Source organism: Macaca mulatta, chromosome 19 (assembly GCF_049350105.2).
Source record: "Macaca mulatta isolate MMU2019108-1 chromosome 19, T2T-MMU8v2.0, whole genome shotgun sequence".
Classification (NCBI taxonomy): Eukaryota; Metazoa; Chordata; class Mammalia; order Primates; family Cercopithecidae; genus Macaca; species Macaca mulatta.
This window is the reverse complement of record NC_133424.1, coordinates 2,556,288-2,580,660: the sequence shown is the minus strand read 5'-3', so window position 1 is coordinate 2,580,660 and position 24,373 is coordinate 2,556,288. Positions and strand designations below refer to the sequence as shown.

The 24,373-nt window shown below is 59.7% G+C and overlaps 1 protein-coding gene and 2 long non-coding RNA genes across 4 annotated transcripts; 2 read left to right on the top strand and 1 right to left on the bottom strand.

Annotated features, from left to right (window-relative positions):
* Nucleotides 1–2,383: 2,383 nt before the first annotated feature.
* KLF16 (KLF transcription factor 16) lies at nucleotides 2,384–13,940 on the top strand. Of its 2 annotated transcripts, none has more exons than XM_015122393.3 (2): nucleotides 2,384–2,922; nucleotides 11,554–13,940. In XM_015122393.3, exons 1-2 carry the CDS (start codon nucleotides 2,466–2,468, stop codon nucleotides 11,853–11,855), a joined length of 759 nt encoding a protein of 252 aa, XP_014977879.1. In that variant the 5' UTR covers nucleotides 2,384–2,465; the 3' UTR covers nucleotides 11,856–13,940. The 2 variants fall into 2 exon arrangements, with proteins under 2 accessions (XP_014977879.1, XP_077835283.1); XM_077979157.1 differs by lacking the exon at nucleotides 2,384–2,922 and adding an exon at nucleotides 7,729–8,161.
* Nucleotides 13,941–15,069: 1,129 nt separating this feature from the next.
* Nucleotides 15,070–24,115, bottom strand: LOC144336973 (uncharacterized). The gene is made up of 3 exons (XR_013409522.1): nucleotides 23,073–24,115; nucleotides 17,043–19,311; nucleotides 15,070–16,733 (listed from the first exon to the last, which is right to left on the bottom strand). It is a non-coding gene; the product is annotated as an uncharacterized LOC144336973 (long non-coding RNA).
* On the top strand, nucleotides 15,251–23,689 carry LOC106996415 (uncharacterized). Its single transcript, XR_003724836.2, has 3 exons — nucleotides 15,251–15,390; nucleotides 17,615–17,722; nucleotides 23,543–23,689. It is a non-coding gene; the product is annotated as an uncharacterized LOC106996415 (long non-coding RNA).
* Nucleotides 24,116–24,373: the final 258 nt, after the last annotated feature.

The window sequence follows — 24,373 nt, the reverse complement described above, 5'->3', positions numbered from 1 at the left end:
TCCAGGCGTGAGCCACCATGCCCAGTGGAGAACTTACAGGGTCATAGAGAGGAGAGTAAGGCAGAGAGGGCAGAGCCTGGTGCCAGGCACTGCTGTCGGGCTGGAGGTAGGGGTTGTCCATGTTCACCGCAGGGGCCATGCGTTGCCCGAGTGTTCCTGGGGCTTAGGGGTGTGAACAGAAGCCTCATGGGTGGGGTGTGGGCTGCGTGCCCCCCACCTGGGGGCTCCTTCCTGTGGAGTGGCCAGCATGACCCCCCAGATGAGGGCACTTACTCGAAAGCCTGCTAATGGCTGGAGTGGGCAGGCAATGGAGTCTCGCAGTTAAGGTCCTGCCTGGGACCATGTGGCCCAGGGAGGGCAGCCTGGACCCATGGCCCACCCTTGGGGACTGCTCACTCCTGCCCATCCCATCAGCCTCCCAGTTGCAACTGTAAGCCCCTGGAGGGCAGGGCTGGTTGGTTCTGTTCCAAGCCCAGGAAACATCAGTGGAAGAGGCACGCTTGGGTGTAGACCCTGAGGCCTCAAGACACACCTGTCCACAAGCCAATGCGCGGTCCCAGGACCCTGAGGGCTGCTGGGATGGTGGGGGCCTGGGGGACCTGCCCAGGTGGCCCACCGTCCTGGAGGTTCAAAGACAACAGAGGCCCAGAAGGAGCAGGAACGCCGATCCCCAGAGCCCACCGAATGGTAGGGGTGCAGAGAGGGCTCTGGAACCCAGGCCTAGGAGAGGGGCAAGTGTGTGCAGAGCACCCTGTGCCCTCCCACACTCGCCGAACCTCCTCTCGGCTCCACTCTGTCCAGCCACGTGGAGTGGGCTTACTGGGGCCCAGGGAGGGCTCAGCTGGCTTAACCATGCATGGTTGAGCCCAGACGCGGTGCGGACGACCCAGGGGACAGTGGTCAGCCTCAGGGCGTCAGCTGGGGTTGCAGGTGGCGGGGGGATGGGGCTAGAGAAGCCCTGAATCGGGTCAGGGCCTCTGTCCGTGCCCAGCCCAGAGCAGGAGGTCGCCGCAGGCCAAAGCCGCTCCGCCCCCTGGAGGCAGCTCCGGCCACTGCGCGGCCCCCTCCGCCCCGCTGCCCCGCCGAAGCTGGGAAGGGGCGGGAGCGCGGTCGCGACCGAGAAGGGCCGCCCAGTTTCTGTGCCCCCGCCGCCTTGGGCCTGCGAACTGGGCCATCCGCGTCCCTGGCGTCCCCGTCGTCCCCGCCAATATTTAACAACTTGGTCTGGACGTCCTTGCGTCCGGGAGGCCCCAATACCTGGCCTCACTTTTCCCGTCCAAACCCCAAGGATCGATGCCTGGGACTGGAAAGAGAAGCCTCGGATCCCGGTGTCCCAGCAGGGCGGGGAACCTCTGATCCGCTCAGGTGCCCCCAGCTTAGCCCTTTCTTTGCATTCGGCCACCTCTTCCTGTCCCCCTATCCCGACCCTCTGGGACCCAACCGGCTCTCCCCACCCCCAGTGGGGCGCGCTCCAGTAGCTCCGGAACTGGGTGCAAAAAGAGGAACGAACGCAGGCTTGCCCCACCCTCCCGGGCCCCGCCGCGGGCGCGGGATACCGGCTGCCTCGGCCGGGAGGCTCCTAGGGGCTCTGTGAGCTGCGACGGGGAACCCTAGAGAAGAGGACGAGCAGATGCCTGGGTGCTGGGTCAAAGCAGGGCCCCAGGCCAGGATAAGAGGGGGGAAGGGTCGCGCACGTGGCCTAGGGGCGGGGCCGGCCGCTTCCGCACCCCCCCCAACCCCGGCCACGTGGGAATCGAGCCCTCCTCCATCGCGAACGGGGGCGCGCCCGAGGCCAGGGGGGAGGCATCCGGGGAGGGGGCGGGCTCCCGCCGGCCGCGCGCCCCGGCGTGGGTTGGGCGCGCCAGCGAGGAGGCGGGGCGTACTCTGGGAGGGAGGGGCGTGCCGGGATGGGGCGGGGCGCGCTCTGGGAGGGAGGGGCGTGCTGGAGACGGGGCGGGGTCCTCGGCCTCCCGCCCCGGCTTGGGGGGTGGTGCTCCGGGAGAGGGCACCGGGGGCGCGCGCTGGAGTGGGGCGCGCCGGGAGGGGGCGGGGCTCCCCGGCCTTGCACCCCAGTGCGGGGAGTGCGCGCTCCGGGCCTAAGACGCTGGGCGCTCCCGGAGGCCTGAGTGGGCGCGCCGGGGGGCGGGTTCCTCCGGCCCGAGCCCCGCCCCCGGCGACCGCGCTCGGAGTGGTGGAGGGCGCGCCGGGCGGGGGGCGTGGCTGCGGCGCCCCGAGGGGGCGTCCTCCGGGCGGGGCGGGCTGTGGCCGCCCCCGCGGGCTCCGGTGCGTCAGGGCGCGTCAGGCGGGGCGGGGCAGGCCGAGCGCGGGCGGCGGCGGCGGCGCGCGCCGGGCCTCCTCCTCCTCCTCCGCCTCCGCCTCCCGCACTCGAGCAGCCGCCGCCGGCCGGACGGGCGCCGCTCCCGCCGCCTCCGCTCCGCCCGCCGCGCCGCGCGCCCTTGCCCGGCATGTCGGCGGCCGTGGCGTGTGTGGATTACTTCGCCGCCGACGTGCTCATGGCCATCTCCTCGGGCGCCGTGGTGCACCGCGGGCGGCCCGGCCCCGAGGGCGCGGGCCCCGCCGCTGGCCTGGATGTGCGCGCGGCGCGCCGCGAGGCCGCCTCGCCCGGGACCCCGGGGCCGCCCCCGCCGCCTCCCGCCGCCCCTGGCCCGGGCCCTGGCGCCGCCGCGGCGCCCCACCTGCTGGCCGCCAGCATCCTGGCCGACCTGCGCGGCGGGCCCGGAGCCGCCCCGGGGGGCGCCTCGCCCGCCTCCTCCTCCTCAGCCGCCTCGTCCCCGTCCTCGGGCCGCGCCCCCGGCGCCGCGCCCTCCGCCGCCGCCAAGAGCCACCGCTGTCCCTTCCCGGACTGCGCCAAAGCCTACTACAAGTCCTCGCACCTAAAGTCGCACCTGCGGACGCACACAGGTGAGCGGAGCTGCGATCCCGGGCCGCGCGGGGGCGAACGCCTGAGCCCCCTCCCCCGCCAGGACCCCGAAACTGCGTGGCGCGTGGGGGGCGGGGAGGGGGGCGCGCCCGGGCCGCCGCCGCGCCGGCCGGCAGGGCGGGGCCTCGGTGGGTGGGGCGCGCGCGGGGGGCGTGGCGGCCACGCGGTCGGGCGGCGAGCGGATGGCCGCCCCGGCTGCAGTGGCTGGGGCTCCGGGGACCCAGCGAGGTCCGCGGGCGGGAGTGAGACTCCTGGGCAGGCCACCTCTCTCTCTCTGGGCCTTGTTCCGTTTTTTGTTTTTTTTTTCTTTTGCGTTATGGTCTGGGCGGTGGGCATTGTGGTTGGGGCATCCGGCTCTGGGGTTCTGGGTCCTCCCCCTCCCCCAGCCTCAGTTTCCTTATCTATGAAAATGGAGGAGGAACCGCGTCGCCGCCTCCGGGGTGGCCGCGCGGATTCTCCCTAGAGGTCGGCAGAGCACCTGGCGTGGGGCCAGGATGGGGGGGAGCCCGGCACGTTTTCTCTGCGTTCTCTGTATTTTAACGAGGGGGAGGGCGCAGCTGGGAGCGCCGGTTGGGGCCTGAGTCTCGGGCGGGGGGACATTATAGGAAGGTCCACACTACGTGTATTTCCCCGGCGTGTTTGTTCACCCCTATCTGGCAGGCGATTCGGGAAGGTGCGCAGGGTTGGAGCGGGGAGCGCTCCGGATACACCAACGCCCCTCCTAGCGCAGTCCCTGGGGCGGCGAGGGGAACCGGGAGCCGAGTGGGCCTGGCCGTATTTTTTCACTCTGACTCCTCCTTGGATTCCACCTTCTGGACTGGGAGTTTGGACTGGGGAACAGGGGACGGTGGGCCTTGATGGCCGGCCTGGTTTTGGGCATTAGAGGTGCTTGTCCCTTACTGGGGAGGGTGGGGGGCTGGGGGAAGCCTGTCGGGCCGCACTTGGGCTTGGCATTCTGGCCTTGCCACCAAACAGAGGACCTCTACCCGATCTGGGTCTCAATTTTCTCATCTCTATCAAGAGTGCGATGCTGTCTCTTATTTCATAGCCGTAGCGGGGGCCGTTTTGGGCAGCGGGATACTCCAAGGGGGCTTGGTCCGTGGGCTGGGATTGTAGGGACACGTGGAGCGGCCGAAGGGAAGCAGGTTGTCCAGAGTGGTGAGGCTGAGGTGAGCAGGGGCCGCGAATGCCTTGTGGAAGAATTGAGGGTTCATCCTTGGGGCGTGGGGAGCCGCGCTGGGACGCCTGAGGCTGGAGAGCAGGAGGGCGGGTGGGGGCGGTGGTTTGTAGCCCGCAAGCTGTCCCCCTGTCTTTTCTCCACGCTTTCCACCCCTTGCTCAGTCCCTGTCCTGGTCCCAGGGGCCTGGAGGCTCTGCCCACCTTGAGACACAGACGGGAACCAAGGGCGTCAAGATAGGACTTGGGTGGGGTCTGCGTTTTCTGCGAGGACCCCTCGGCGGAGGGGTCCCAGGGTGTTACCTCTTTTTGAGGGCAATAGGGTTCGTGTATCTCCGCGGGGAGGGACACTGGGGGACTGTGAAGATGGCGAGGCAGCGTTGGGAACAGAAAGGGAGGTGCCTCTCTGGGCGGTGGGCAGGGGTCCAGGAATGCCCTGGCTTGTCCGGGGTGAGTTTGCCGATCTGAACAGACAAGGGACTGAAGTGGGAGCCTGTTGAGAAAGCGACTCCCACTTGTCTACCCAGGTCATTCTTCCTATGCCAGATGGCGTGGCCTGAGAGCTTCATTTGGGTTTTCTGAGTTTCTGGGTGAAGTGGATGGGATGGCCACCTCCCACAGTGGCACCCAAGAGGCGCTTCCACAGGCCCCTGGGTAGTGGGGGCGGCGGTCCCTAAGCCAGCAGGGAGGGGAAGGATGGGTTCGGAGTCCTGGGAAGGCAGGATTGTTATCCTGGGATTGCGGTGATAAACTGAGGCCTGGGGGTGCAGATGTGCTGATGATTCGCCACCGTCTACCCTGTGCGGTGGGGGAGGGCAGGGTGGATCTCCTGGCACCCTCCCCCACCCCTTGGAAGCCTGCTGACATCCCATTCCAAAGCCCCCTTCACAGTAACGATTTGGGGACTGAGAAGGCAGTCCCAGGCCCAGGCACCTTGGATTAGGTTTCCAAAGGGTTTTGGATACTTGTGGTTTTCCAGGCTCCTCTTCCAGGCCTCCCCAGCCCCCAGGGCCACCAAAGGGTCTGTGCAAACAGCTTCTTTTCGTGGAAGGGGCTCTGGTTTTATCAGCCCCCGGAGGAGGGAGGGAATGGCTGCCGTTAAGCTGGTTTTGGGGGACAGGAAGTTCATGTGTTTTTTTGGGAGGGAGCCCCATTGCAGGGCTGTCCCTGAATGGAGTGGAGGCCAGGAAAGATCGCAGAGGAACCCAAGTCACCGGCGGCTGCAGGGCTGTCCCAGGGGCCAACGGGAACAAGTTCCGCCCCCACCCACCCCTGCCTGGGGTGCTTCTCCTCTGGAAAGGGAACACCCATCGTGGCCTGGCCCCATTTTTACAGATGAACCAACTGAGGCACACTGGAGGAGCCCCGCCGGTGCGAAGTGTGGCGCTCCCATTATCTCGGCCACATTTGGCCCTGGGAGTGAAGAGGCCTGGGGAGCAGTGGATGTTTTTCATGGGGGCAGCAGGGGGCAGGGCTGCACTTCCCATCCGCTGGGTCTGGCCCACAGCCCCTATTCCTAGCCCGGCCGGCTCTGGGCTCTCTCTCCCCTGCGTGGGGCGGGGAAGGACTTTGGAAGCTGTGGGTGATGTTGACGCCGTTGCTATGGTTACGGAGAGTGAGCGAGCCAGCGAGTTGGGGCGGGGGCGGGAGGAGAGGCTGGCTGTCGACTCTCTGCTCTCCAAACCCCCTGCATCCCCGGAGGGGGCCCCCGCCCCCGGCATGCCAGTGCCCGGCACACTGTCAGCCTGCACCTCCTGAGGGTTTGCCGACACCCTCCCCGGGTGAGGGGCTCAGACCTGGAATGGGTCTTCTTACGCAGGGCTTCTCTCCTCCGCACTTACGGGGACATTTAGGGCCTGATCGTTTTCTGGGGAGGGGCTGTTCTGGGCACTGCAGGGTGCTGTGCAGTGTCCCCATCCTCCACCCACCCCATGCCAGGAGCACCCCCTCCCCAGTCGTGACAATCACAAATGTCCCCAGACCTTGTCAGTTGCCCCCCAGGGGGCTGCAGGGTCACCCCCGGTTGTATCTCCCCCCCGTGAAGTCCTGTTTATTTGCACCTGAGAGGTCTTGGTGAGCCCCTGCTGCAGGCCAGCGCCGAGCATTCCAGTCCCTGCGCCCCAGGACTTAGGGAACTGTGTTCGTGGGGGCGGGGGGCAGCGGGGTGGTGGCAACAGGGATGCTAGTGATGACGAAAAGCGCTTCCTGGAGGAGGCAGCCTGAGGCCCACTGGGCTGGGTGGGACGGGGAATGGGAGAGGGAGGACGTGCTGGTTCTGGGGCCTGCTGTGGAGGTAGGGACTTGAGGTGGGGAGGGGGCACCTTGGCAAGGTGAAGCCCTGCACTTAATCCCGAGGGTGGGGATGCTGGAGGCGGCTTCGAGGCAGGCTGGGCTTTGCAGAGGCAAATCCGTTTATGGAGAAGGGATTAGGATCAGAGAGGGGTTGAGGAGGGCAGGAGGAGATGTGGGAGGGAGCGAGGCGTGCTGGTCTATGCACTGGGTTGGAGGGAGACTCCTCAGGACGAGGTGTGCAGAGGAGTGTCTGAGTACCTGCCGGGTTTCTGGTCCTTTGCTGAAGAGGGCCCTAGGAGAACAGGTGGGTGGGGAAACTGAGGCCCAGAGGGGGACACAGCCACGCCCCACCTCATTCTCCCCTCCACCCCCAGGCAGAACTATGAGCTCCTGTAGGGTCGGGATGGCAGTGCTGGTGGGCAGAGCTCGGGAGAACTGGCAGCTTATCCGGGGAGAGCTGGGGCAGGGCAGTGCCAGGCCACAGGCGGTGGGGGGTAGGGGGCCAGGGACTGCCCTCTCCCATCCACCGCCTCTCGAGCCTGCAGAGTGTAGAGAGCAGCTGGAACTGCCTGCAGGTGCCCCAGCTAGTGGGATGGGGGAGGGCTCCCCCAGGGTTGTGGGGGGCGATAACCACCCCCCCCACCCAGGCTGATAAAAACAGCCCAGATCGGCAGGGAGGAGGCAGATGATACCAGCGGGGCAGGCTGTGGGGGCGGGGGGCGCCGCCCTGGCTCAGGCGATTCCTGGAATAGAGGTTACACAGGCACCAGGGCCGTTGAGGGTTGTCCCCTGCCTACCCCCAGGTACCCAGAGTCTGGAGCAGGAGGTCAGGAGGTCCTGGCCTGGGCTGGGCCTCAGGTGGACCTCCTTTTATGGAGAAGGGAGTAGTGATAGTTTTGGTTGGGGGGGGGGCGAGGAGGACAGGGGTATTCAAGATGCTGAGCAAACATTATCTGCTGTTGCTCTTGTTGGAGCCAGAGCTTGATCCCCTAGGCTTTCTCCCTTTCCACAGATATGCATTAAGCACCTGCTGTATGCCAGGCCTGTGCTGGGCATTGCTGGGGACCCAGCCGTGAATGAAGTACCTGCTTTCAGCTCCTATTGGAGTGCAGGGGTGCAGATACTATACCCACAAGATGCGTGCGTTTTTGGAAGCCTGGCACAAGGACAGAGAAGCCGACTAAGGGCACTTGGGGGGCACCAGGCCACTGTGAGGGGCAGTGCTGCTCAGAGAAGCTCCGAACAGCAGGATCAGCCATCAGCTCTGACCCTAGGCCAGGGCGGAGCTCAGGAAAGCTAAGCGCAGTCTGGGTGGCCCAGGCGGGAGCTGCTGGACTACTGCACTAGTCCAGGCGTGAGCTGGGAGGGGCAGGGTGGGGTCTGGACAGATCCCAAAGGCAATGGGATTTGGCTGGCGGGTGGCACATGGGGAGGTTCGAGATGGACACACGGGCTGGTATGCCTGCCTGTGTGTTTGGCGGGAACAGCAGAGGGTTTGGAAAGGGGAAGTCTACTGGAGGAGTGGGGATGGGGGAGGCAGGAAGCTTTGGCTTTGGGAAGTCAGGGGAGCTGGGGGCACAGTGGGTGTGGGGGTTGCTATGGCCCAGATGGTATTCGAGACCCCACCCCCAGGCTGGTGCGGCCTCACCACCAGTGTTCCCCCTTTTTTGCAGCGGCTCCCAGAAGCAGCTGCCTATGGGTTCTATAGAACCTGCTCAAGGATCACCTTAAGGAGCCCCTGCCCCTCCCTGGGTGGGTAAGAGGCCTCCCCCGGCCCCAGCCTTTCCTGGCTCTCCTGGAATGCTTGCTTTGCGGCTGGGGCTGGTCTTCCCTACCTGTGCCCTCCCCTACAGACCCGACCCCATCTGTGAGGTGGACGAGTGCCCCGGCAGGCAGCCGGCCACAGCTCCCCTCCCCACCCAAGCCCCCCCAGACAAGCTCAGGAGGTGACGCTTCCCTGTTGGAACCAGGGCCTATGGCACAGTCCCGCAGTCCCGTCTCCAGGCCGTCTCAGACGGGGCCGGGCCAGGTTTCCAGGACTTCCTGGCCTCCATTTTTCTGAGCCTGCCTGTTTCCGAGGCTGTCCTGAGCTCACCCGGGCCCAGCCTGAGTCAGAGGGTCAAGTCCACCGTGGCCCCGCCCACTCTGCCCTCCTGCGTTGTCCCCACACACCGCATCCTCCAGGGGCTGCGTCCCGGCCCGGTAGAGCCGAGCAGTCGGGTGGCTGTGCACCTGGGGGCCCGGCCGGCTGGGGGCCAGCGCACTCTGGGTCCCCACAAGTTCACCCCACCCTCCTCCTTGCGGGCGGATTGTGTGAGAGGCAGGGCCTGGCATTTCGCAGACGCGCTTCGCCCAGCGCGGCGGGGGTGGGTAGCCTGTGCACCCCCTGCCCTGCCACCCACGTGCGCACGTGCGCGCCCGAGTCTCCGAGAGCGGGGCGGGGCTGGCAGGCACCCAGGCCGGCAAGGCGACCCTGGCCCCGGCGGGAGTGGAACCACGTGAGCGGGGCCGGCTGGGGCTGTGGATGTCCCCGCCGCCGCCGAGCTACGTGCGGCAGCTGTGTTCCCAGCGGCCGCGCGCCCCTGCCCCGCTCGCCCCCCTTGGCAACCTGCTCCTCTTTGCAAACTGGAACTGGGGGAGAGGGAGTGGGGACCAGCCCCACCGCCCTGAAAGGGGAAGTGAACCATCTGACTGCCTGCCACCCAGCCGTGGGATGTCCCCCCTTCCCTCCTGCCGCCTCCCCGCCTGTGCCTTGCAAGATGGCGACACGGCGGCATGTTCCCTGGAGGGGCGCGCGCCCCCATCCTGTGGTCTGCTCCAGGCGCGCTCCCACAGCCAGACCCCCTCCCCAGACTGAGGCCCTTGGGAGCTGTCAGGGCCCAGTGGTTGAGATGGGAGTGGGGTCCCTTCCAGGGCTGCTTTGCGCCTCTTGCTTTGGTTGTAGAAGACCCCCAGCTGAGGGACCCCCGACCCCAGCTGCTGCTGTCTGCATCCTGGGTTGCTTGGGGGTGACTTGGGGTGTGGAGCAGGCAGCCCCAGGGATTTGAGGCTAATGTTGGTCGTGGTGACAGTCGCTCTCTCCCCCTCTCCAGCCGCCTGGACTCAACAACCTCTTGGGGAGGGGGCTGCTGGTCTCTGTCTGCTTCTGTTTTGCTGAGGGTGTCAGCGTTTGGCAGGGAGGAAGGATGGGAAGGGAGAAGGGAAGGTGTAAACTTTCACCTCTTCTCGGGTCACGAGTGATCGCTGGTGCCCCTCAGTGGGCAGACCCCTTCACCCTCCCGTCCCCTCCTCAGCCAGGCTCCCCAGGGCAGTCCCTGATCTTCTTAGAGCAGAGATGTCACCGGGTCACCCTGAGCGTGGCCGTGCCCCTCCTGCCGACTCTGTACCCCCTCACCACGGTCCCTGCTTTGGGTCCTTCCAGGCCCCTGGCTGGCTGCAGTTCTTCACTGACTGGTGGGAGTGCTCCCAGGGCAAGAGCAGTCCCCAGTGCTGGGCGTGGGCTGCCCAGTTTGTAGTCCACCAGCTGAGCACCCTCCTGGCCGCCCCGGCCCTGCTGTGGCTTCCTTGAGGATAGGCTTTGGGGCCACCCAGGGGAGTTGGTTCTGATGTCTCTCTTGCTACTCAGGGCTCCAACCAGTGCCACGAGGGGCACATGCGCTCAGTCTCCATCCACGCAACCCACCTGTAAAACCCTGGGATGTCGGGAACAACATCTGGGAATGCCAGGGTCCCGGGTACCTGGTCATGGCCCGAAAGGGTGGGAGCTTCGGGGACGCAGGGCCCTTTGTCCTGCACTGGGCCCTGGGTGCAAGTGGACTGACCTGGCCCTCCCCAGTCGTTGGAGACCCCTATCTGCTGGGGAGACGCTGACATCGCGATGCCACATGCTGTGGGTGTGAGACCCTGGCTAAAGGGAGGGGGTCAGGCGGCAGAGTTCTCGAGCAAAGACCCACACGGGGTGGAGGCACACAGGCAGGCCAGGATGGCGACGGCTGCTTAAGGGGCAGGATGGGCGAGGCCCGGCCTTGGCTGTGGGAGGGGTCTGTGGAGGAAGTGGCCGGGTGGTGGCCCGCCCCTGCCCAGCGCCATCTGTACTGCGGGGGCGGGGCGAGTCCAGCCCGCCAGGCCCTTCCCCTTCCCGGGAGACCCCGCCCCCTCCCCTCCCTGTGAGCTTTCCTGCCTGCCTTCCATCTAACCACACCCCGAGATCGGGCCCCAGACTGACTGTGCCTGCGGGTTCCTCCTACGTCCCTCTGCTTTCGGAGGGGCCGGGAGGGTTAGGGAAGTTGCCATGATTGTACCCCCATCCCAGGTGGTCATTTGGAAAAGGAGGGGATCATGCACAGACGGGAGGCCCCTGAATGTCCCTCGGGAGGGGCAGGGACAGCCTGACCTGTGTGCTCCGAAAGACCAACATGCCTTCTGAACGTGCCTGTGCCTGGGACAGACACTGGAGGCCTTTGCGAATCCCTGCCAGGGTCCCGCCTGGGGCCAGAGGCTGCGCAGATCTGGGGAGCTTCAGCCTTGGGGGTCTGCGGGGCTTGCTTACGGTTAACAGATCCTGGGCTCGCCGCAGAGTCCTTTCTTTTTTTATTTATTTATTTTTTTTTTGGAGACGGAGTCTCGCTCTGTCGCCCAGGCTGGAGTGCAGTGGCCGGATCTCAGCTCACTGCAATCTCCGCCTCCCGGGTCTACGCCATTCTCCTGCCTCAGCCTCCCGAGTAGCTGGGACTACAGGCGCCCGCCACCTCGCCCGGCTAGTTTTTTGTATTTTTTAGTAGAGACGGGGTTTCACTGTGTTAGCCAGGATGGTCTCGATCTCCTGACCTCGTGATCCGCCCGTCTCGGCCTCCCAAAGTGCTGGGATTACAGGCTTGAGCCACCGCGCCCGGCCAGAGTCCTTTCTAAGAGCTGGTAGGAAATAAGAGGATTATTTAGGGTCTCGTGTGGGGCCACCGGAGCGTGGGTAGGGGTTGTGTTCTTTACACTTTTCCATGTTTTAAATTCACACCCAGAACTCAGCCTCTAAAACAGCACAGGACAAATGCCCGCCACCCTTTGGGATCCACCCTTTGGGATCTGCTGGCATGTGTCTGTCATCTCCCTCGCCGCTGACTGCTGTCTGTCTCTGTCTCTCTGTCCAGGGGAACGCCCTTTTGCTTGTGACTGGCAGGGCTGTGACAAGAAGTTCGCCCGCTCTGACGAGCTGGCCCGCCACCACCGGACACACACGGGTGAGAAGCGCTTCTCCTGCCCTCTGTGTTCCAAGCGCTTCACCCGCAGCGACCACCTGGCCAAGCATGCCCGCCGCCACCCCGGCTTCCACCCGGACCTGCTCCGGCGCCCTGGTGCCCGCAGTACCTCCCCCAGCGACTCGCTGCCCTGCAGCCTGGCCGGGAGCCCTGCGCCCAGCCCCGCGCCCAGCCCAGCCCCCGCAGGCCTGTAGGGCCCTCGTCCAGCCCACCCTGACCACCAGGATGCTTCTGCCATCCAGGGGTGTAGTGAGGACCCACGGGGAGCCCAGTCCCCTTCCAGCTGTGGGCAAACCCTGAAGACACCCCTGCCCCCCTCCAGAGAGCAAGGAGGGGGCCTGAGACTGGACCCGGGTCTGCCTGACCTCAGAGGTGGCTCTCAGGACGGGTGACGGGGGCTTGTGTTTGTAAATAGCCATGATACTAACTTTCTTCCCATCTGTGCAACGGGGCCCCCCCGGGGCAGCTAGGAGGTCCTCCCCTCTCCTCTCCACCACCCCCTGCTGCCCCTCTCCTGGGGTGGGGTTTGCGGGGGTGGAGTGGACTTCTGGGAGCTGGCCCAGGGAAGGCACCCCCTGCCCCATCCCTGCAGGTTGGGATGAAGCGTGCAGACAGCCATAGAGGAGCTGGGGGTTGACACGGCCCCTGCCTCTCCCCACCCTACCCCACCCCACCGAAAGCCATGGGAGTAGTTCAGGGAAACGGGGGTGCAGCCCGGCCGCCCCCCACTCGGGTACTCAATCTCAGGTGTCCACAGGTTCTGCCCACGTTAGGGGCTGCCCATCCCCCCAGACCTCGGGGGTAGAGCCAGGAGCGGGGAGACGTTAGGATGCCCGGAGGGGCTCCAGGTCTTGCTTCTGAGACCTGCGATGGGGAGGGAGGGGACCTCTGGGTTCTTCCAAAGAACATTTGACTCAGTGGAGGTTGGGAGGTGGGAGGCGGATATCGGGGTCAGGAGGGAATGCCGGCTTATTTATTTTCCTCTCTCCTCCGGTGTGGGGCCCTAGCTCCCCCTCTCTGGGTGGGTGGGAGAGAGAGGCTGCAGGGGAGGGTGGCACTGGGCCTGGCCCTCCAGCCCGTGCCCTGCCGACTTTGGCCTTTGCGGTATCACGTGACAATCAACTCCCTTAAGGACGCCTGCAGCCATTGGGCCGCACTGCCCTCCCTGGCCTGCAGGTGGGGCCGTAGAGCCCATGCCCACCGGGGTTGCAGGCTCTTCCGGGCGTGGGCTGCAGCCTGGCCAGGCCCTGCTTCCCCCACCTCCCCTCCTTCTCCTGGGTGCCTGGAAGAGGTGGGCCCTGGCCCATGGTCGAGGTCCTGCCTCATGGACTGGAAACAGAGGGCTGGCTGTGCAGCCTCCTGGGGTAGTTCGTTTTTTTTGCACCGGGTAGAATATTTTTTCAGGCACGGATTCCTTTTTTCTGGGCCCCCGTGGGTGGTCCGGCATCCTCAGGGGGTGTGAGTGTGTGTGTGGGGGGGTCTCTGAGCTGAACTTGGGTGGGTGGGGACTTGTCCCTCGGGGGCCACCTTCGTGTCCTTGCCAGGGGTCGTCCTGCTGTGGCCTGGGTTGCATTTCCTCTTGGGGGGTATTGAGGACCCCCCCAGCCCGGAATGAGAAGGGTCCTAGGTTCCACGTCCAAGACCCGGAAAGGTGAATCCCCTCACTGTTGGCTGCAGGAGGTTTTTGGTACCCCCTTTTGTTCCAGAACCTTCCTGCATCTCGCTTGGGGGCAGGGGGGCTTCGGATGGCCACTGGTGTGCACCTGGACCCAGCCCCGGCCTGGCAGGATCCAGGGATGGGTGCCTGGGGTCCTGCGGGCAGGGAGGCAGGGGACGCCCTTCTGGAGCTGGGCTCGGAGGGTCTGCCCCATCCAGCCCTAGGCTCTCTGTATTCTCTGTCCCCAGCCTCAAACCCTCCTCTGGCAGCGCTAGTGAGATGCCTTAGTGTGTGGGGGTGGGTGGGGGACTGGGGCCCCGTTTTCCTTTAGTGTCTTGTTGGCCCCAGCCCTGGCCGGGGCCTGTCTGGAGCAGGGGTGGGTAGGGCTTTGGGTTCCATAACTCTCTAAGTGGGCCCCTCTCCAGTATCCAGGGGCCTGGAGAGACCTGCGCCCACCCCTCCACTCCCCCAGGAGCCGCTGGTCACTGGGACTTGGTTCCAGCCGTCTGCAGGGGAGGTGGCTCCAAGGGGCGTGTGCTTTCCGTGGGTGGCGCTCCTCCCCCACCCTGCCTGGCCTCATCCTTGTATTTAATTAATTAAACGAGCCCCTTTTTAAACCCTACTCCAGTGTGTGTGTGGTCTCTCCCGTGCCAGTACCCAGCCTGTGGGCACGCTCTGAACCCCTCTGTCCCACCCACTAGTGCGGCCCCAAGTTCATCCATCTCGTGGGGAAACTGAGGCAGCGGGCTAGTGAAGAGGGTCTTGGCCAGGTCCCTCTGGCTGAGACACAAAATGCCCTGCCCCTAGCCCTGAGCCCCGCGGAGGGGGCTGCCTGCAACAGCGCGCGCTGCGCCCGCCGGGTGTCACCCACGCCCTGGCGCAGCTGCGCCCCCCGCCCAGCTTCCCGCCCGCCCCGTTGCCTGGCAACCGAAGCACGGTGACATGGCGCCCGGGGGCGTCCGCCGCCCTCCCCTTCCGGTGCCGCAGGGGATGGGGGAGCCCGCGCCCTCGGGGCTGCTCACCGGCGCGGGACAGGCTCCCACGGAGGATCCCCCAGCCGCCTCCCAGGCTCCCGTGCTCCTGCATTGAGCGCCTACTGTATGCCAGCTCCCCTAGTGGGAACTGGGAAGAGGGGGCGGTGAGAGCTTTGAAGCCCTCCCCAGGAAAAACCACTCCGGACTCCAGCGCTCCCTAGAGCCTGGAGGCCGGCGGGGCCGGGGTGGGGCAGGGCAGGCCCCTCCTACACACCTGCTGAGCCCGGGGGCTTGGCCTGCAGCCTGCCCGGGGAAGGGGGTGGTCGGCGCCGGCTCACGCCAGACTCCTCCCCAACCGGGGCGGCGAATTCTCGGCTTTACTCGAGGGCAGCCTCTCTCGTGCACCCCCAATCCTACCCCGCCCATCCTCCCATTCTACCGGACGCCCCACAAACATTACCCCCGGGACTCTCGCGCCCCTCCAGCTCCTGCTGTCTGGGTGAAGGGGAAAAGGACAAGATGGAGGGAGGTGAACAGAAAAGACGCAGCCCCTACTACTTCCGGGTTCTTCATCATCCAAGTTACCCGCGCGCGGGAAAATGCAGCCCGCGCCCGGGAAAAAAGCAGACGAACTGAGCAGGCGCGACGTGACGTCATCTGAGGAAACCTAAACTTACTACGGAGACGCCCCTGACACGCCCTTATCCCACCCACTGCCCGCCCATTTCCACGCCCAGGACATAAAAGTCGCCGCCGGCAGGCGTCGGCGCGAACTTCCCCGGCCCCATTGCTTGTGGACCGAGGAACCTCGCCGGAGAGCGCCGGCGCGACTTCCCTGGCCCCGCTTAGAGGACCGGTTGAACCTCGCCCAGGAGCCCTGACCTGTTGGTCAATAAAGTTCTTTCTTTCCTACCACTTGCCTCCAGCGCCTCTTTCCCGGCCAAAAGGAATTAGATAAATCAGGTGGTGCCGAAACCCGGGAGGAGACCCCTCCTCAGGGTCCCCCAAGGTCCGGGGAGCCTCCTCCTTCCACGCTGCGGACGGACCAGGACCCAAAGAACCGCTTTCTACCAATCCATTCCTCCAGAATCTCCTGGGGTAAGTGCCCTTTGTCTTTCTTTCCCACTCCTTGGCCAAGAAGTCCTGCGCAGGCCCAAGGCCACTTTTGGGGTCACCAGGTGACCCATAGGAAGCCTTCTGTGACAGAGACGTCTGCTCGGAAGTCTCTCCATCCACTTAAGGCTCCACGAGCCGCCGGTCTCTAGTGATTCCAAAGGACGCTTTGGAGTCAGCCAGAGCCCGGTTTCCATTAGCCAAAGAAAGGCAATGGGTAATCCCCAGTCCAAAATTCCGCGAGACACCCCTTTAGGGTGTTTATTAGGCAATCTAAAAAACCTACAATTAGAGCGGGATCTAAAGTGAAAGCGACTAATTTTCCTCTCCACTGTGGCGTGGCCGCAATGTAAACTAGACAATCAGTCCCAATGGCCTAGTCCCAAAGGCACCCTAGATCGTAATATTTTAATCGACCTCGGCAATTTTTGCCGGCGCCTAGGCAAGTGGTCTGAAGTGAATTATATACAAGGATTTTGGGATTTACGCTCTCGACCAGACTTATGTAGTCAGTGCTCCTTGGCCCAAGTTATGTTGGCCAGGGCTGGGGTCCCCGTGGGGTGGGACAAAGAGGAGTCATCCTTCCTGTCCGACCTGCCCGAGGATCTCAGAAACTCCCATTTCAGACCTCCAGCAGCCGCCTCCCCTCCTCTTCCACCCTGTACTCCGCCCCCTTCCACTTCCACCTCTACCTTGGCTCCACCTGCCGCCCCTTTCCCCGCCCCCTCGGCACCTCCCTCTCGCCACCTTGATTCACCCATATCCTCTCATACCCGTTCCAAAAATTGTTCAGGGCCTGCTCCTTCCCCCACTCCTACCCCTCAACCCCCTACGGTCCTGCCCCCGCTACTCGAGGTGGCCGGTGCAGAAGGTGTAGTCACGGTCCATGTCCCTTTCTCACTAGCAGATCTTTCCAAGATTGAAAAACGCTTAGGAGACTTCTCTGCCAACCCTACGGTTTATACCGAAGAATTCAGGTACCTGTGCCAGGCCTACAATCTAACCTGGCACGACCTCCTTGTCATTCTTACCTCTACTCTAAACCTTGAGGAGTGAGAGTGCATCCTAGCGGCAGCCAGGCAGCATGCAGATCAGTTACAATTAACGGATGCTGCTGTTCCAGTAGGGGAACAAACAAGCAGTCCCATCTATTGAGCCAGAATGGGACTACCAAGTAGGCCAGCCGGGTCGCCGAAGTCGAGACATCATGACCCAATGCCTCCTGGCGGCCTCAAACAAAATAGTATGCAGGTGGCCTCAAACAAAATAGTTAATTTTAATAAATTAAAAGAAATTATTCAAGGTCCAGATGAAAATCCAGCCACATTCTTTTTTTTTTTTTTTTTTTTTGAGACGGAGTCTCGCTCTGCCGCCCAGGCTGGAGTGCAGTGGCCGGATCTCAGCTCACTGCAAGCTCTGCCTCCCGGGTTCACGCCATTCTCCTGCCTCAGCCTCCCCAGTAGCTGGGACTACAGGCGCCCGCCACCTCGCCCGGCTAGTTTTTTGTATTTCTTAGTAGAGACGGGGTTTCACCGTGTCAGCCAGGATGGTCTCGATCTCCTGACCTCGTGATCCGCCCGCCTCGGCCTCCCAAAGTGCTGGGATTACAGGCTTGAGCCACCGCGCCCGGCCGCCACATTCTTAAATAGGCTAACAGGCTTTAACCCAGTATACCCGATTAGACCCAGCCTCCCCAGCCGGGGCCACTATCTTGGTATCTTATTTTATTTCACAATCAGTCCCAGATATTTGGAAAATACTCCAAAAAGCCGCAGATGGTCCTCAGACCCCCATCCAAGATTTAGTCAAGCTAGCTTTTAAAGTTTTTAATTCGTGAGAAGAGACAGCTAAGGCCCAGGGACAAAATGGGGCCAAACAGAAGGCAGCCCTCAATGCCCAAGCACTAGCGGCAGCCCTGCAACCTAATCTCAATCCCAGGCCGGGAGGTAAGCCTACTAAGGCAACAAAGGGGGCCTGTTATAAGTGCGGCACCCCAGGTCATTGGGCTGACAAATGCCCACAGGCCCAACTTTCAGGTCCAACACAACCGTGTTTTAAGTGTGGCAAACGCAGACATTGGGCAAGTCACTGTCCCAATCCTCGTCCGCCATCCACACCCTGCCCGGCTTGCCAAGAAGAAGGGCATTGGAAGTCAGATTGCCCCACCCTGAAAACGGGCATAGCGTCTCAACGTGGTGTCCCTTCTCAGGACCCTGGGAGCTCCTTCCAGCTCTTACACCTAGACGACGACTGAAAGCGCCTGGACTCGGGGACCCCCATCACCCTCGCCCGAGCCTCGGGTAACTTCAGGTAGCGGGTAAGCCAGTTTCTTTTCTTGTGGATATGGGGGCTACCCACTCTGTTTTGCCATCATTTAGTGGACCTAGTCACCCATCTCATATTTCAGTTATAGGAGTTGGAGCCACTCCGTCTAGTCTTTTTAGAACACCACCTCTTAATTGCTGCCTGGCCAATAACTATTTTGCACACTCGTTCCTCATTATCCCCTCATGCCCCACTCCTCTACCAGGCCGAGATATCCTAAGTCAACTGAAAGCCTGTATCTCCCTTCCTACTAGCTCCCCCCACCCCACCTGCCATCTACTTCTAGTATTAACTAACTCAAATGATTCCAACAACCCCACTAACCCTTTCCCTAATTTCCCCATTCCTATAGACCCCCAAGTGTGGGACACTTCCACTCCTGTCGTGGCGGACCATCATCCACCAATACTCTTAAAACTTCAAAACCCATCTCAGTTTCCAGCCCGCCCACAGTTCTCTCTCTCCACAACACTTACGAGGACTAAAATCAATCATTACTAGGTTACTCAGCCAACACATCCTCATCCCCACTCATTCTCCCTGTAACACCCCAATCCTACCCGTAAAGAAGGCAGATGGGACTTTTCGGTTAGTGCAAGATCTTCGTCTTATCAGTGAGGCTGTTTGCCCCACCCATCCATAGTTCACAATCCCTATACCCTTCCCTCTCATCCCATCTAACACAACACACTTTACTGTACTAGATCTAAAAGATGCATTTTTCTCTATTCCCTTACACCCAGACTGTCAGTGTCTCTTTGCCTTTACATGGGAAGACCCAGACACCCATGCCTCCACCCAACTGACATGGACAGTGCTTCCCCAAGGGTTCCGAGATAGCCCCCATTTCTTTGGGCAAACCCTTGCAAAAGACTTGGCCTCCTGTCCTCTTACAGATAGTAAAATTCTCCAATATGTAGATGACCTTTTACTCTGTAGTCCCACGAGACAGGACTCTCTTTTAGACACTGCAATCCTCCTTAATCATCTAGGATCCAGAGGTTACCGAGTATCCAAACACAAGCTCAACTCTCACAACAATGTGTCATATATTTAGGCATTGAAATCACTCCCACAACGCGCTCGCTCACCGCAGACCGTTTAACTCTAATACAAAATCTTTCTCCTTCCCAAGAAACTAAAGAAATCCAATCCTTCCTAGGCCTCTTAGGGTTTTTCAGACACTGGATTCCTAATTTCGGAATCTTGGCTAAACCTTTATATGCAGCTGTCAAGGAGACTCCCCAAGGACCTTTGTCTAACCCAAAGTTAATCTATAAACATTTCACTCACCTAAAAAACTGCCTTCTCTCACATCCTACTCTCTCACTCCCAGACTTCCAACGCCCCTTCCAGCTTTTCACAGATGAAAGACAAAAAGTTGCTATTGGCCTTTTAGTCCAACCTGTAGGCACCACATACCGTCCTGTGGCATATCTATCCAAACAATTAGATCCCACTGTACAAGGGTGGCAGCCCTGCCTTTGGGCCCTAGCAGCAGCAGCCTGTCTAACGCAGGAAGCGAGGAAACTCATCAGAGGCTGCAGCCTGACAGTCTTCTCTACCCACCGCCTTTAAGACCTTATTGCCCGGCCGGGCGCGGTGGCTCACGCCTGTAATCCCAGTACTTTGGGAGGCCGAGGCGGGTGGATCACGAGGTCAGGAGTTCGAGACCAGCCTGGCCAAGATGGTGAAACCCCATCTCTACTAAAAACACAAAAATTAGCTGGGCGTGGTGGTGCACACCTGTAACCTCAGCTACTCCGGAGGCTGAGGCAGGAGAATCGCTTGAACCTGGGAGGTAGAGCTTGCAGTGAGCCAAGATCAGGCCACTGCACTCCAGCCTGGAGACAGAGAGAGACTCTGTCTCAAAAAAAAAAAAAAAAGACCTTATTGCCCACAAAAGTATCAGCCACCTAACCCCGTCCAGGCTTCAACTTTTCCACCTCTTGTTCATAGAAGACTCTACCATTGCCCTAGGAGTCTGCTCCTCTCTAAATCCAGCAACCTTACTCCCCAACCCTCTCAAACAACCCCATACTGAACACTCCTGTCCAGAACTTTTAGAGGCCCAACCACCTAGTCACTTGCATTTACATGACCAACCCTTGGAGAGCCCACAGTTAACCCTATTTGTGGATGGCAGTTCCTTTATAAATTCTCAAGGAAACAGACGGGCAGGATACGTGGTAGTTACATCATCCACTGTTCTAGAAGCTAAGCCTTTACCACAAGGAACAACATCACAGCAGGCGGAGCTTATTGCACTAACTAAGGCTCTCCTATCTAGAGGAAAAACAGTAAACATATACACAGATTCTAAGTATGCCTTCTTACTTGCACACACCCATTCTGTCATCTGGAAAGAAAGAGGGTTCCTAACCACCTGTGGTACCCCCATAATCAACAAAAAGCAAATACTTAAACTGCTAGACGCTTTATCAGCACCTTCCAAAGCAGCCATCATACACTGTAAAGGTCATCAGATTCCATCTCACCCGGTGGCAGCTGGCAACAATTTTGCTGACACCACTGCCAAATCAGCTGCCGGATTCTCCACCCCTACACTTCCTTCTGTTTGTTTTCTTTCTCCCTAATATACCCCTAATTACACCCAGGAAGAAAAAACCAAACTATTACAAGACTCAACAGCCAGACTAGCCACAGACAATTGGATTTACATCAATAATAAATTAGTTATTCCTAAAACACAACTCCACACCGTCTTAAGAGACATACATAATTCCTTACACATAGGACCCAGAGCTCTATATAACCTTCTAAGCCCCCTTATCCACTGCCCTACACTCATGAAACACCTAATTATAATCAACCAACAGCGCTCCACATGCCTCAAGTCAAATCCTCAAGGCACATTACGCAACTGCCACCCAAATCACCAACTCAGAGGACACCAACCAGGCGAAGATTGGCAAATTGATTTTACCCACATGCCAAAACATAAAATATTCAAATATCTCTTAACCCTCGTTGATACCTTTTCAGGATGGATAGAGGCCTATCCACAGGAGAGATTGCCAATATAGGGGCCTCCATACTCACTGAACACATTATTCCTAGGTTCGGCCTCCCACTCACCCTCCAGTCTGACAACGGCCCAGCCTTTGTCTCCAAGGTAGTCCAACAGGTGGCAGCCCTCCTCCACATCACCTGGAAACTCCACATCCCTTATAGACCCCAGTCCTCAGGTAAAGTAGAAAAAGCCAGCGGACCAATCAAACAACAACTCACCAAACTCTCACTCGAGACTCCTGCCTCTAGCCTTAACCCGGCTGCGGGCCGCCTCGCGAAGTCCAACAGGCCTCAGTCCATTCGAACTAGTTTACAGCCGACCCCACACCTTACAACAGCTGCCTACCCTTTCTTCTCCGCTGGCAAATTACCTTCCATACTCAACTCTTTTGAGACAACTACTAAGACAGCATGCAGAACTAGCACACCCGCCTCCGATGGGCACTTATAATCCACACACCTTTCTCAGCCCAGGTGATCAAGTATACTTAAAGAACATCCAGGCCAAAGACCTCCAGCCCAGGTGGAAAGGCCCATATACTGTCCTATCCACACACACAGCAGCCAAGCTATTAGGCCTCACACACTGGGTCCATATATCACAACTGAAGAGGGGCCCCCCAGAAGGCGACAAGTGGGAATCAACTAAACTCACCCCACCCGCCTCAAGCTCACCAAACTTCCCTAATTAACACGTTTCCAGGCCTTTTATGACCATCCCGATTCCTCACCATACTGTACACAAATCTGGCAGAGTTTCAACACATCACCCCAGATCTCTATTTGCCCCCAGACCCCAGCCCAACACTGGTTCTCTCGCCTACTCACCTTTGTAGAACACCTCCAGTGGCAAGGCGCGTTCTATGCTTACTCAGAAGATGAAGTCTTCTTATTCACTTTTATTACTATCCTTCTACATTCCAACAGCAATTACTAACCCAACCTTTATATGGAGATTCTCCATAACTGAAACTTGGTACTCCAACAACAAGCAACATACAGTTCTGCAAGGCACTGCAGACTGTTCACCTCAAGGCTGTCAATCTGCTCTTTCCATAAATTTCTCCCTAACTTCCATCGCTGATAGATGGGCTCAACCATCCATCTGCTTCCTACATGACCAGACAGAATACAATTGTAACAACTATTGGCAACAAACCAATCTGGGTTGCCCATACAAATATTGTAAAATACACTATTCAATGCTAGATAAATACACATGACAGAAAGTTAAGCAGCAAATATCTCTTCACTTAAGATGGAAGAAGTGACCCCCTTAAATATCATCTAAACATAAAAGACCCCTGGGACTCCCGATGGGTGGACGGCGTAAAAGGAGGACTTTACGGAAACAGTGTTTGGGACTCATATCCCACTGCCATCCTCCTAATAAAAAGGACACTTGTGCAGCAAAAATCCCTCCCCAAAAATATACAAGTCCTACAAAATTTAACCTCAGTCGTAAAATCACAGGAACAAAACCTACAAGAGCAGTTAAATCCCCCTAATAAAAAAGACCCATTCTCATGGTTAAAACTTGTCCGTCAAGGGCTAAACCTAACACAAACAGCTAACATAACAAATCTTTCCCACTGCTTCCTCTGTGTGGCTCTTGAAAGAGCCCCCTTAGCGGCAGTTCCCTTACCCGCTGCTTCCAAGGCTACAACGGACTCTACTGGCACCCCCCAAAAACCGTCCCTACTCCAAGTCCCAATATACCAAAACCCAGAAAATCCAATCCTTTCTTTCTGCTACTCTGCCCCAAACTCCTGGTGTAATTACACCCAATCGCCCAATAGGACCCAGACAGCTCCTGTTGGAAGTTATTTTTGGTGTAATCAAACCCTCTCTAAAATTCTTAACCATACATCTATCAGCCAATTCCTTTGCATCCCAGTGTCTTTAGTTCCTAGCCTAACCCTATATACCAAAGGAGAAGTATTCGAACTGACTTCACAACTTACCACCTCCAACAATAAAATCCAAAAGCGGGCTATTTTTCTTCCCATGGTCATTGGGGTTTCTTTCTTTCTTTTTTTTTTTTTTTTTAGACAGAGTCTCGCTCTGTTGCCCAGGCTGGAGTGCAGTGGTGCAATCTCGGCTCACTGCAAGCTCCGCCTCCCGGGTTCACGCCATTCTCCTGCCTCAGCCTCCCGTGTAGCTGGGACTACAGGCACCCGCCACCACACCCAGCTGGTTTTTTGTATTTTTAGTAGAGACGGGGTTTCACCAGGATGGTCTCGATCTCCTGACCTCGTGATCTGCCCGTCTCGGCCTCCCAAAGTGCTGGGATTACAGGCGTGAGCCACCGCGCCCGACTGGGGTTTCTTTAGCATCCTCCTTAATAGCCTCTGGACTAGGGACAGGGGTGCTTGCCCACTCAGTCCAGTCCACGCGGACCCTCTCTACCCAGCTCCAGGAAGCCATAGAAGCTTCAGCCGAAAGCCTGGCCTCCTTGCAGTGCCAAATTACATCAATAGCTCAAGTGGCAGCACAAAATAGGCGGGCATTAGATCTTCTTACAGCTGAAAAAGGAGGACCATGCCTCTTCCTAGGGGAGGAGTGTTGCTACTACATAAATGAATCAGGCCTAGTTGACACCAATGTCCAAACATTAAACAAAATCAAAAAGGAGCTTCAGAAATTTAATGCCCCCTTAACCCCTGGACCACCAGTATGGCTGCTACCTGTAGTACAGCAGATGCTTCCATTCCTAATCCCCATACTAATCCTCTGTCTTATGTCTTGCTCCCATTCTAATAAAATTTCTCCGAGCCAGGATCCAAGAAATCACCCGAGTCACCTTCAATCAAATGCTCCTGCATCCCTACACCCAACTGCCAACCTCAGACCCTAACTACGCCCCTTAACAGCAGGAAGCAGCCAGCCAGACAACGGCGCCCCAGATTGTTATAATCAATAAGAGGTTGGACTGTCTGGGTGAAGGGGAAAAGGACAAGATGGAGGAAGGAGAATAGAAAAGATGCAGCCCCTACTACTTCCAGGTTCTTCATCCAACTTACCCGCATGTGGGAAAATGCAGCCCGCGCCGGGAAAAAAGCAGACCAATGGAGCAGGCGTGAGGTGAGGACAATTTGAGGAAACAGAAACTTACTATGGAGACGTCCCTGGCACGCCCTTATCCCACCCACTGCCCTCCCATTTCCAAGCCGAGGACATAAAAGTCGAGGCCGGCAGGCACCGGTGCAAACTTCCCCGGCCCCATTGCTTGTGGACCAAGGGACCTCGCCAGAGAGCGCCGGCTCGACTTCTCTGGCCCCACTTAGAGGACCGGTGAACCTCGCCCAAGAGCCCTGACCTGTTGGTCAATAAAGTTCTTTCTTTTCTACCACTTGCCTCCAGCGCCTAACTCTTTCCTGGCCAAAAGGAATTACACAAATCACCTGCCTGGTATTCTGCCCTTCTGAAGCAAAATGTCTAGAATGTGGTGTCTACACTCGCAGCCTCACCCCTCAATCTCTGACGGACATACTCGCATTAGGCTTTTAAATTACAGCACCCCACCCACAACACACACATGTGCACGGAAACAGCGCCATCCTTTTGGTGCCTTTGGGACCCCGACCCTCCTGGGCATCCCTCCCGCCCG

What these genes read in the sequence shown, in the direction of transcription:
- KLF16 (XM_015122393.3), top strand. Translation starts at nt 2,466, where the DNA reads ATGTCGGCGGCCGTGGCGTGTGTGGATTACTTCGCCGCCGACGTGCTC. An exon ending in GCACCTGCGGACGCACACAG is followed by an intron (nt 2,923 to 11,553) that starts GTGAGCGGAGCT and finishes CTCTCTGTCCAG; the next exon opens with GGGAACGCCCTTTTGCTTGT.